The sequence below is a fragment of the Cyanistes caeruleus genome, chromosome 4 (genome assembly GCF_971803275.1).
Source record: "Cyanistes caeruleus chromosome 4, bCyaCae1.hap1.1, whole genome shotgun sequence".
Lineage (NCBI taxonomy): Eukaryota > Metazoa > Chordata > Aves > Passeriformes > Paridae > Cyanistes > Cyanistes caeruleus.
The window spans coordinates 47,921,633-47,933,542 of record NC_141704.1 but is presented as its reverse complement, the minus strand read 5'-3'; the positions used below and the strand labels follow the sequence as shown (position 1 = coordinate 47,933,542).

General features: G+C 38.8%; 1 protein-coding gene across 1 annotated transcript; it reads right to left on the bottom strand.

Annotated features, from left to right (window-relative positions):
* Positions 1-532: 532 nt before the first annotated feature.
* On the bottom strand, positions 533-4,836 carry IFNG (interferon gamma). Its single transcript, XM_023938470.2, has 4 exons — positions 4,714-4,836; positions 2,680-2,748; positions 2,170-2,349; positions 533-1,511 (listed from the first exon to the last, which is right to left on the bottom strand). The coding sequence occupies exons 1-4, from the start codon at positions 4,834-4,836 to the stop codon at positions 1,386-1,388; spliced, it is 498 nt and encodes a 165-aa protein (XP_023794238.2). The 3' UTR covers positions 533-1,385.
* Between the last annotated feature and the right edge of the window lie 7,074 nt (positions 4,837-11,910).

Below are 11,910 nucleotides of genomic sequence, written 5' to 3'. Positions count from 1 at the left end.
AGTGCTCGGGGGGTAGGTAGAAGTCTCATGTTGGCAGGAAAGCCAAGGAAAATCTGCCCTTTCCCAGGCAGTTCAGCCAGTGTACCCCCAGATAATTGTGCCCTGAGGACCAGAGAATTGGGAAGCCTGTGAGACCTGCCCAAGCTGCCCCAAGCCTCCAGCTTATATCACCTGCTTCCTAGCAGATGGCCTGAGCTCAGTCTGGGCTCCCTAACTTTGACATGCAGAGAAATTTGAGAGTGTTTTTTATCTCAGATCAGAGTAACAATAAATTTCAAATTCTCAGTGCCTTCCCACAAGCAAAATGACATTTTCTCAAACAGATGCAAGAAAAGCTTGAGAATTTTTGACTCTTCTGCCATATTTCTTTAAAAATATGTAAAAGGCTTTCCTAAGTCTCAGACACATAGGAGGAAACAAAATACAATTTATACGTCTGGGCAGGACCATCCTTTGTGAAAATGTAGAACAAAATCAGCGTTTTACTTTTCACATAGATAATGGTGAATAAACACGAAAACACACTTTTAAATTTTATTTATTTATTTATTTAATATTAAAATTTCAAAGAATTCTGTTGAAAAATCCAAAGTTCTTTAAAAATATTCCAGTACAAAAATATAGTCTTTGAGACAAAGAACTTCCATACTATAACCTCCAAATAAATAAAATCACAACAGACACATTTGAATGATTCATACCAAAAAAAAAACCCAACAGAATTTTTTTTAAATCTGAGAGTTTAAGTCAGTGCAATACAGTTAGTCACATTCTCTTGAGATATTAAGTGGACTGCCCTCCTTGTAACTTCAGTGCATAATAACAATAATAATAGTAATAATAATAATAACCAGCAATTAATCATCAGTCCTCTAGTTCAGGAATTTGCTTCAACATCTGCTTATCCTTTAGCAAGTCTACTTGCTTGATTTGGATTTAGATATGTTTAGTAGTAAGCAGACATAAATTTGTTTTCCTGAATGGAGTAACTTCCCCATACTGTTGCTTGTATCTCCATGCCAAATAGATGAGACTAATCTCATAACATCCCTGTCTCAAGACAGCACCAGATGGAAAGCTGGGTACCATTATCATGTCATTTCAAGATTTCCATATGGAAACTGAGTAAACACTGCCTCATTCTGTATTTTCAGGTCAACAAACATATAACAAATAGACAGGATTTTAAGACAAAGTCATTTCTTATATAATATTATGGAGTATAAATACTTTTGTTAGTATTTGTTTATAAATAATTACTTAAGACACTTAAATAGTAATAAATAAATGTATAAAAACATCAATAGAAATATTGAAATTTAAAAAAAAATCATGTTCCAGCAAGACTTGCACAGTAGCTCAGTATAGAAGATCACAAGATGGCATTAGCACTTGCACAGCCTCTGAAATTGTCTTCTTTTTCTTTTGTGAGAACTTGAGGTATCCCCCAGTTTTTGTAAGACACTGAATAGCTCATTCACAGCCTTGCGCTGAATTTTCAAGTCACTCATCTGTAATAAGAAGAAACAAAGGGAACAAAAGTCATGCCAAAAGCTATAATTGTTTACTGCCCACAACACACAAGCTACCCTGCTACCAGGGTAAAACTGAAGGACATCTGCAATGTTCAATTCCCTACTACCTAATTCCCACAACAGAGCCTACCAACATCACAGAATTTTGGTTTCCACTTTCTGTGCTACTTTGCAACCTGCCACAGACCAGCCATCCCCTGTGGAGCAGAGCTACCCTGTAGTTAAAAACAGCTGATATGCTGGGGTATTGTCTGCAGACCTGTGAGGAGGTCACTGCTGTGTGCCATTGGCACAAGCACCATGAGCCAAGTGCATTCCAGCCACTGAGCGTTCCACAGCCAGGCACAACTTTCTCAAACAGTTTCTGTGCCACAAAGGGCTGTGTCAGTAGCAGCTCTGGAGCACAGACTGTGTGACAGTGCTGCCAGCACCTCTGTGCCAGATTGCAGCAAGACTCAGCACTAGCCCACACTGTAGACCTGCAGCAGAGCCTGCAGCTGGAAATGTTTGTTTTTCCAGCATGAACTGAGCTAGACAGGGATTACCATACAGGTTACTGAGGCATTATTAGCCTGAATCACACTCAAATCACAACTGGAAAATATAATGTCACAGGGCAAAGGAAGAGCCTTACCTGAAGTTTTGTCAAGTCCTTGAGATCTTCTATCTTCTTTGAACCATCAGAAAGGCTTTCTTTCAGAGTATAGAGCTCCTCAGATATGTTCCTGACATGAGCCTTTGACCTGTCGGTGTTTTCAAGCATTTTCAAGTACATGGAAATAATCTGACTCAGGATAATCCTTTTTTCATTTCTCTGTTGAAAAATATGATCAAAAAGAAAGGTCTGTGAGTGCCCATCATCAGGGAAAGGAAGATAAAACACAGCAAACAGGGGTTCTCTGCCGCTTGAAACAAGATGATAAAAAAAATGTTTCAACTCATCTCCCAGGCTTGGCTGTACCTCAGGGTCAGTGGATGGTGCAGAATAAAGCTTTTTTTATGGGGAATTTTGTCTCATTTCCAAGCTACCAAAGAGAACTCTGCTCGTGTTTGTTCTGCTGCAGCTAATTACACCGGTTCTGGGAGCTGCTTTTTTACCAAAAAAAGCACCTGAGATGCTTCATCATATCTGGTTTTGACTCACCTCTGTCCAGCCTGACAGCCTCTCTGTAAAAATAGGTCCACCATCAGCTACATCAGAATGACTTGAGTTCTGCAAAAAAAGCCAAACATATCTATTACACAAACAATATTTATCACAAGGCAAATTTGTACTCTTTACTCAAATGAGTATCGAAATTCAGATTTTTCTACATCTGGCCTGTATCTATCCCAATGCTTTCACTCCTCTAACAACCAAGTCTCATTGCTCAGCTGCCTGGTATCAGAAATGGTATTAGTCCTCTTTTCAATGTCTTCTCCTGCTGTAATTCATCTGAAGAGAGATGTTTAGCACATCTATTTTCCCAAATGCTCCCTGTAAGTTTTGCTATTGACAGATGAAAATAAAAGCTCATAAACCCAGCAACTGGCTAGAAAATCATTAGGTCTGATCTTGGCATGTTTTCTGGTAAATCAAAGTCCAGCAGTTTGTAATCTGTGACCCTAAATTCATACAGTCTCAGTAAAATCTCATATGGAACAAGAATGAACTGGAGTTATCTGAATAATTTGCAGAACTGGAGAATATCCCAGTAGCCCACAGTCAGGTATGGGGATATGCAAGATTAGTGGGCTACTGAGAGGTTTACAGGGATGGAGTTTAACCCTCAGAGGTTGGCAACTGGTTCTTGGAAACAAAAAGCAATAAAACTCTCCTACCTAGGAAAGACAAACTGAATCATTTCCTCTTCTGTGTGTCTTTTTTTTTCCTTTTTGTATACAACACTGACTGTCTCCTTCTTTTGTCTGCTCAGTAATTTAAATACAGTGAGTGCAAAGAGAAGACTTGCAGTCTGACAGCAATCTCCTAGGCTGATTGGCTCCTCATGCTAAGCACACTACTAAATTGATTTTTACTATTTCTGAAAGGTGGGGAGCACCTGTTATGGAGCAAAGTTCTAATGTCAGTGCAAAAAAGCACACCATGGCTCAGGATCTCTTCCACAGAGTTATATATATTCTAGTAAAACTCCCTCTGGTCTATGCTAATCACAAATTTAAGATATAATGCAAATTTTACAGTCGGCTTCCTGCAAACACTGAAGGATCACACTGGTCTTTACCACCTCAGAGTGGTTCTCTGACTGCTGAATTTCAGCTGTCATTTGCACAAAATTATGACAAAATAATGGAAAAATCAGAGCTGAAAATAGGAGCAGACTGTTGCAGCTGTTTTCATGTGTTTAGAGGGAATAAAAAAAACACCAGCAAAAAGATATTGAAAATAAAAGCTGTTAGTTAAAAGTTACTGTATTGTAGATCTGCTGTCCCTGTGACTAATCCCTGCTGGATTCAGCTGTGTACTACTTTAATGCCTCCCAGATGAAGACTGATGAATTAACATTACAGTTACCAAGTTACCAAAATTATATTTGACAAGAAAGACTATCATGTCAGATTATATTCCCATACCAGACCATAGTCACACATGTGGAAGTAAAATGACTGCAGGATGCAAAAGAATAAGAAGTACAAATCATCTTTGAGCAACACACCACAACTTAAAATAAGTAGCAAATGCATTTCCTAAAGCAAACTGTTTAAAGCTCATCTCTAATTTGTTTATATTGCTAAGTAGTACTAAATCTCCCATTAACATTGCTAACATGAAATTTAAAGTCAGTAAATTGCATCTAGTCAGAACTGAATAAGGATTCATATATTCAACATAAATTGCATTAATATTAATTAATATTAATAATATTCCATGTAATTAAAGCTGGATTGAGCTAGAAGTTGTTATTGTGAAAGAAAGAACATCCCTAAAATAAATGCAAATTACTACAGTAACTATGGCTATTGAAAAATTGAATCAGGTTAGTGAAAGAACTTAGGAAAACGAAAGAAATTACCCATATTCTTGTTTTTAAAAAACGTATGATCAAAAAGTTAGTTCCATTATTTCCCTCTATTGGTAGATATTGAGTATGCCAAGCAGTGCTCAAGTTTGGACTTGAAAAAGTAAAATGTAAAGCACAAGCAGCAGAAGAGAAATGCAGTAGAAGACCATACTTACAAAATCAGCTTTCAGTTTGTCTATATCGTTTTGAAGCTGAAGAAGATTCAATCTATTCTCAACATGTCCAAAAGAAATCATGATGACAGACAGAACAAACAAGCTGTAGGTTTGGAAAGCCATTCTCTTGGTGATGGTTCAGTCAAACTGCTCAGGTAAGTTCTGTGAGAATAGGTCTAAGAGCAGAGAGCTTCAACTTCTAATAGTTATATCTTCTATTAGAAGCAAGTAGACGACTGAACTTCATCAGCCTGTCAGTGGTATTTATACCTGGTCTTGAAATTTTTTTATTTCGTCATCATAGGCTGTGTATATTTAGCTGAGATAGTGTTAGATAAGAGCCCTTCGTTTTTTGGCTAATCAAGGGAATCCCTCGAAAGCATCTTTGTTAAAGTGTGGTCCTGGAAAAATTTTCAGTGGTTCATCAATGGGTAACGTTTACGTGGCAGATTCTGAAGTCTCTTTTACACGTGGTTGGGGAAAAGGGGGAAATTACGATACTGGTCGAGGAGTATGCATTTTGGCTCAAACCTATTCTTACACACCATCTGAAAAAAAAAAATCTTATCTTGTGGTTAAAGGGTCAGTGCAAAAGTCAACTCATTTCTGGTATTCTTTTAAAGTAACCACTGAGTTTGCTGTGGCATTCTATACAGACACTTAGAGATTCAAACATTCTTTCTGCTGCTGTCCTTTGGTGAAGCACTGTTTGCATCCCTCCCATCATCTTAAGTGCACTTCTGCTGTTTCTGCATTCTTCACCTGCAGATTCAGAAGGGAACAAGGTTCCAGCCTGAATGCAATGATGTATCATACTAAATTCCTCTATGGTTGTCTGCTATCTGTGGGAGCAGAGTATTTACTACTTAAGACACTCATTTCTGCTTGGCAATGATTAAAAGTCCCCATCTGCCTTTTCATTTGCACTGATGTGTGCAGCATGTGAGAACAGAAGGACATGGATGAAAACAAGCCCCACTGAAGGAGACAGACAGGGTGGTCTCCACGTGCATACAGAACCCTGAAACAACTGTACTGAAGATAGCTGGGGGAAATGGGTTTGGATTTTATGTGAAATGAGCTTATTCTGAAGAGCCTTTTGATCAGATCATTTTAGACTGCAGTACATGAATGGAGGGTAGGTAGGAGCCTACAAGGGAAAGAAAGAAAGAAGGGGCCCATAGGGAAACAAAAAGAGAATCAGGAGGAGGGCACCTGTGGGCTCAGTTCACACTGGCTGCAATGGAAGATGTCTATAGTTCATCAGAAACAGATGAAAATTCAAGTGGCTCCCAAGAGACAAGATTAGAAGTCTCCATCTCAGACCCACATGACCCTTTAGATATTCCTTGAAAGAAACTTTCCCTTTCCCCAGAAGCTCCTTCCATCTCAGCTAATGACCACTAATGCCATCAAATCTTTTTTGTTTCTGCTTGAAAGAGGATCTCCATCTGTGGAATAGATCTAGACTACTACTACCAGGGAAATTATCATTTTTCAGGGATAAGAACCAAATTTCACCAACAGTGGCAGGCCCAAAAGCTGCGTGCAAGAACTCTCTGGGAACAGCAGCATAGAGAAATGGAACACATCTCACAACAAATGGGTAGTTAGTGCCGTAATCTGCTTGAGGTAGTAAGGCTATGCAATGCACATCTTTGTTTTAGTTTAAGAAGTTAAAACAAATTAAGTAATAACTCAATTGCTGGAAGTGTTGACATGAAGGTAAAATAATAGTGCTATTCAAGGTTGCTTCAAAGCACTGTAAACAAATGCAAAGTTAACATGCCCACCCATGGCAGAGGGGTTGGATTAGATGATCTTCAAAAGTCCCTTCCAACCCAAACCATTTTTATTCTGTGATTCTGTGCCAAAAATTAGAATAATAGAATCATTTCATTTGGAAAAGACCCTTAAGGTCATCAAGTACTCTAACCTGGCACTACTGAGTCCACCACTAAACCGTGTTCCCAAACACTACATTCACATGCCTTTTAATTACCTCCAGGGATGGTGACAAAATGGAGCTCCCAACAAAATTCAAAGTGATCTCAGAATTCAAAGTGAGCTCACAAATGCCAGCACACTGAACAAACCTATTGATTGAAACATCTGGATTGCTATGCAAAGCAAGCACAAAGACATGGTATGGCTCAGCTAAATGTAGTCTTATACACACAGAAAAATCAAGCATATTTTGCAAGATGGGGACACCTGCTGAGGTTCACTGACTGTCCATGAGTCAGCAGAGCAATTCTTTGGCCATGTGTTGGAAAGGACATGTAAAGTGAGAGAGTGAATATGATTCCTGTGGCATTCTTTAAGCAGTCAGAAACATAAAACTGGAAGAGGGACTGAGTCCTGAAGCCCAGTTTTTGCCATTACAGGTTCTAATTTGAACAGCAATTTTGAGACTAATTACTAGAGAGAGTGAAAGAAGACCTAAAAGAAGGAGTTGGGGAAAAATTCTTTACTCAAACAGTTCACTCTTCCTAACACATTAAGAACAAATCACAATGCAGCTGAACACAACTAATTGCTCTAATTTTCCAGCCAGGCAGAAGATGTAATTCCAGGAGGTGAAATATTAAGTCAGGAATATTGCCTTCTACAGAGAACTATTCATCCCGAGTGTGCTGGGTTTGGCTGCCCTGTTAAACTTGTCAGACACACATCTCATCCACAGCAAGCTGTGCCCCTAAACTTCTAAGAATAGCAGGACAATGAAGTATCGGAAAAAAAGGACTTTGCCAACGCACATTTTGCCAATGCTAGTTATAGTTTTGGTGGGTTTCTTGGCTAATTTTATCTCCTCACGCTTCAGAGAATGCCACTTGCCAAGCATCCAGTTTTGCAGGTAAGAAAACAGTAGCATAGAGCAATGGGGTGATTCATGATCATTCAGCCTATGAGAAAATCAAATCTGGGAACACAAACAAGGTCTCCCAGTCCTACAGCAGTGCTTTGCCCACAGTGCAGCACTACAAGTATTTTATCATAAACTGAAGCAAGAAATTAAGCAAAAAGCAAGGAAAACAACCCTGAGATCTGTCTCTGTTATGCTGTCTTCTGAGCACAGGTCTAAATTTTAGGTACACTCTCCTGCCTGGGGAGGCTAGATCTCCACATTCTAGGCTGAATCTCCACATTCAAATTATCACACAAGGCACTGAATGTTCTGTGGTAAATCATCAACTGCACTGAATGTTCTGTGGTAAATCATCAACTGCACTGAAATGTATTTAATACAGAAATATAGCATCCCTTTTCCAAATCCCTTACATTTGAATAAATGGTAACACGTTAACGTTGACATACTAATCTCATAATATTCTCTACTGTTGAGACACAGTATTGTGTCTCCGAATTATTTTGAAATTAAGCAACCACCTACAGGAGGTGGTTAGAACATGAGGGTCCTATGTTTCTTCCAGCCCTGTTTTGCTTCCCATTCTGCCCAAAAATGATGAACCAGATCACCATTGTCCAGTGTATGTCTTGTTGCCCAAGAATGTGAACAGTCAGGCTGGGAGGAGGACCCAGGTTCAGACGGCTCTCCTGCACTGCCTGTCCTGAGACCCAGCATCCTTGCAAACAATGCAGGAGGTATCCTGAAAATACCTGCACTTTCCAAGAGACCTAAGAGCATGCAATTTTTTTATCAATGTTCTTTAGCAGATATCTGTGGAGTGCATGCTGGAGAGGACTGAATGCTCAACACTAACAAAAGCTCTTTGTCTTAACACTTATCCTAATCTAGTTGAAAGAAATGCCAGAATAGGATTGAAAAAACTTGTGCTGCATTGAAGTGGTCCTTCGGTGAGACTCCATAGTCACAGCTGGATTATCATCTGGTCCTAACACAGAAGGAAGTGAAACCAAGGCATTTTTTTCATTTTTCTGCCTGGAAGTCATCTGACTCTTCATGCAAAGCAGAGGTTTCACACCCTTCTGTTCATACAACACCTCACACCAAATACCTGAAGATGCCCTTGCAAAGTCATGTCAGATTTCACTATGACCCCAATTACATCTTTTTCCCTTTCATTTTTTGTTTTATGCATGCTCCTGAGTGGTTTAGTGAGCAACTGCCCATGCCAGTTCAGCAGATCCTCTGCCTGACTTTCATTTCACTAAAACACAGTGGCTTTCTCTGTTATCACTGCCCCAGGAAAGCAGCCCAGGGTTGGAAAACCCTCTCTGAGTTGTCTTTCTGACCTTCTATCACACTTCACCTCTCAGTCTCCCTTTCTTACAAAGCAGAAGAAACAATTCCTTTGTTTCCTCCTCCACAGTGCTGGGGTGGTGGAGGGGGGGTTGGCACATTTGAGGGTGTTAAGTGATTAAATTTTGCCTACACATTGTGCCAGTGCTATGTCATTACTAAACATTGTTATTCATGTGGCTAGGATCTGCAAAGTAGATGTCTTGATAATCAGGTTTCACGACTAAGGGGGCCTTAAGGGGACTTACAAGAAAGTGAGAGAGGGACTTTTTACAAAGGCATGTTGTGGTAGGGGGAATGGCTTCAGACCGTCAGAGGGAAGGGGATTATTAGGCATTAGGAAGAAATTCTTTACTGTGAAGGTGGTGAGACACTGGAACATCACCCAGAGATGATGTGGGCTCCCTGTTCCTGGAAGTGTTCAAGGCCAAGTCAGATGGGGCTCTGAGAGACCTGGTCTAGTGGAATGTTCCTTGGCCATGCAGATGGAACTGCATGATCTTTAAAGTCTCTTCCAACCCAAACCTTGCTATGATCCTACGAGTTAGCAACTGACCCTTACAAACATACTGTAACACTGCCATTTTCCCTGCCAAAAAAAAAACCCAAAAAACCCAAAACCAACAAAAATACCAAGGAACAAAAACCCCCAAACCAATAAACAAAATAACAATCAAATCAAATAAAAAATCAAATCCAAAAATCAAATTAAAAGAACCAACCCACCGCTCTCCTATAGATAAGGATATGCTTCATCTGTGCTGCACATCATGGAGGATGTAATTGGCTCCTCCTTCTGACCACTGGATCTCAGTGATTTAGAGGATGTTTCCATCATTCCAGAGGATAATGTTGGCACAAATAATCTATTTTGTTTTATAAGACAAAATTTCAGGGTAGAGGGAAGTTCTGAAACACTCTAAATTAACTGGATTTACATTTTTCTGAACAGAATTTCAGCCAGTTCTAAGGTCACTCTGGAGATTATATTGTATGAGAGAGCTAGAAAACTAGTTTGTACAATCTGAAATATGACACAAGGAAGGACATTTGCCCTTCATTACAAACTCCTGTCTGCATGCAAATGCAGACAGAAAAAAGAGTATTCTTCTTCCCTCTTTCCTCCCAAAAATTTCTCACACACATTAGCTGTTCAGTCTTCTGAAAAAAGTGAAGGAAGAAGAAACTAACACTCAATAGTGTTACATATGTAGAGAAACAGACATCCAAACAAATAACGAACTGACAGGTACAGCTTGAAGGGATTAGAGTGTAAATTCAAAATTACTAAAATCTTGGTACTTTGACTCACACAAGACATCTGTTTCATATTTTCCTTCAGGTTTTTAATTTACTAAACTGATGCAGGAGTTCCCCACCAAACACTAATGATTCCTTTCTGAATTAGCAAAAGGAAATAATTACCCCTCATGGTCTGAGAACTCATCCATCCTGTAAGAGTTCAAGCTTTTTCTTTGCCCAAGAAGAGGAGGATAGCCAGGAATAAATGTTCTGGGCTGGCACTTCTCTAACACTACAGTGGACTTTATGGAAATTCTTAACTGTATTACTATCAGCTCTGTATTGTCTAAACACTCCAGTAATAACATAACATAAATATTCAGAATATGTGTTAAAATAATTTTCTGGAGATGATAACAAATATTTTCCTCAGAACATCTGTCCTCATTGATGGCTGTTCATGTCCCTGTTTCTAAAATCAGCATAATTCTGTCTTTTTCTTTTCCTTGAAAGACTGTTGAATTGACGCATATGAGGAATTCTGAGCCTGGAAAAAGAGCTAAAACACACATTTTCTCATTGCCATTTCTGCATGGACTGCAATATGCAATGGAGACCAAAGTTTCCTTCTTGTTTCTTGTGCCGTCTTTCAAGTTGGTACAAAGCAGTATTACAGCTTTCCAAAGAAGCTCAGTCTGCATGCGTGAATGATTTTGAAACTAACGTACCCATGAGAACTAACCATGAGAAAGGCAGGTGAAAGTCCAAAATACTCTTTTTCTTGTATTAAAATATGGAAAAAAAATTGGCAGCGTAATAGACAGTGATGGACAAACGTGGTGTGCATTTTTTATTCTGTATTTCTACTGTCTGGAATTTTTTCACATATTCAAACTCTGATTGAAATCTATTGCCCATAAAATAGAATGAAATTCTAAATCTTATTCAATCTTACTTTAAGTCCCTATCAATGGAAAGCAGCATAACTCTTGGCACAGCTGCAATCTAAACTGTGGCTGGTGCAATACCTCCTGTGCTACATCCATGGAGTGTCTGCAGGTTATTCTACATCAAATCTTCCATTTTCACCCTCTCTTCTTCATTCTTCCAAGAGGAATAAAGTTTTCTGTTTTCAGCACCATAATATCCTTTGGAGATACTTCCCGTTATTATCATTATGTCATGGATCTTACAGTATTGGTTTTCCACTTTAAAGCACCAGCTTTTTGTTTTACATGGTTTCATGGATCTTGGGATATATTTTACAGTTTTGGGGCTGGGATTTTTTTCCAATTGCTTTTTAATCAGTATGGCTGCAGGAAAAGGACAGAAAATATGAGCTTCTAAAAGCGGAATAAAGCAAATAGAAAAACATATTATTTAAGACAATTGTTTCAAAGCTTTTCCTAATATTTTTGAAATACTTTTCCTAGGTTTTTTAGCCTAGCACTGACAACATTTATATTTTTGATTTTTAATGTTAAGCAGACAAAGGTATCTATCCCATGTTAACAGTGCAACATACTGACTTCAGATGAGGCATTTTATAACTTGGTGGATGTGAAGCATTCTACAAAATAAAGATATATTTTACTAAAATAGTTCTCCCCAAAGTGATCTTCCAAAGTTTTTTAATTCCTCTGTTCCCTCCAGCTCAGGATATTCTGTGATTCTGTGATTCTCTAATAGCCTTGCTCTTCATAAGACCAGCATGCTAGTATTATAATAAT

Excerpts from the sequence above, each read along its gene's own strand:
- IFNG (XM_023938470.2), bottom strand. The coding sequence starts at position 4,836 with ATGGCTTTCCAAACCTACAGCTTGTTTGTTCTGTCTGTCATCATGATT. Across the intron at positions 2,350-2,679 it reads GGCTGTCAGGCTGGACAGAG|AGAAATGAAAAAAGGATTAT; the intron begins GTGAGTCAAAAC and ends ATTTTTCAACAG. Across the intron at positions 1,512-2,169 it reads AGGACTTGACAAAACTTCAG|ATGAGTGACTTGAAAATTCA; the intron begins GTAAGGCTCTTC and ends TTCTTATTACAG.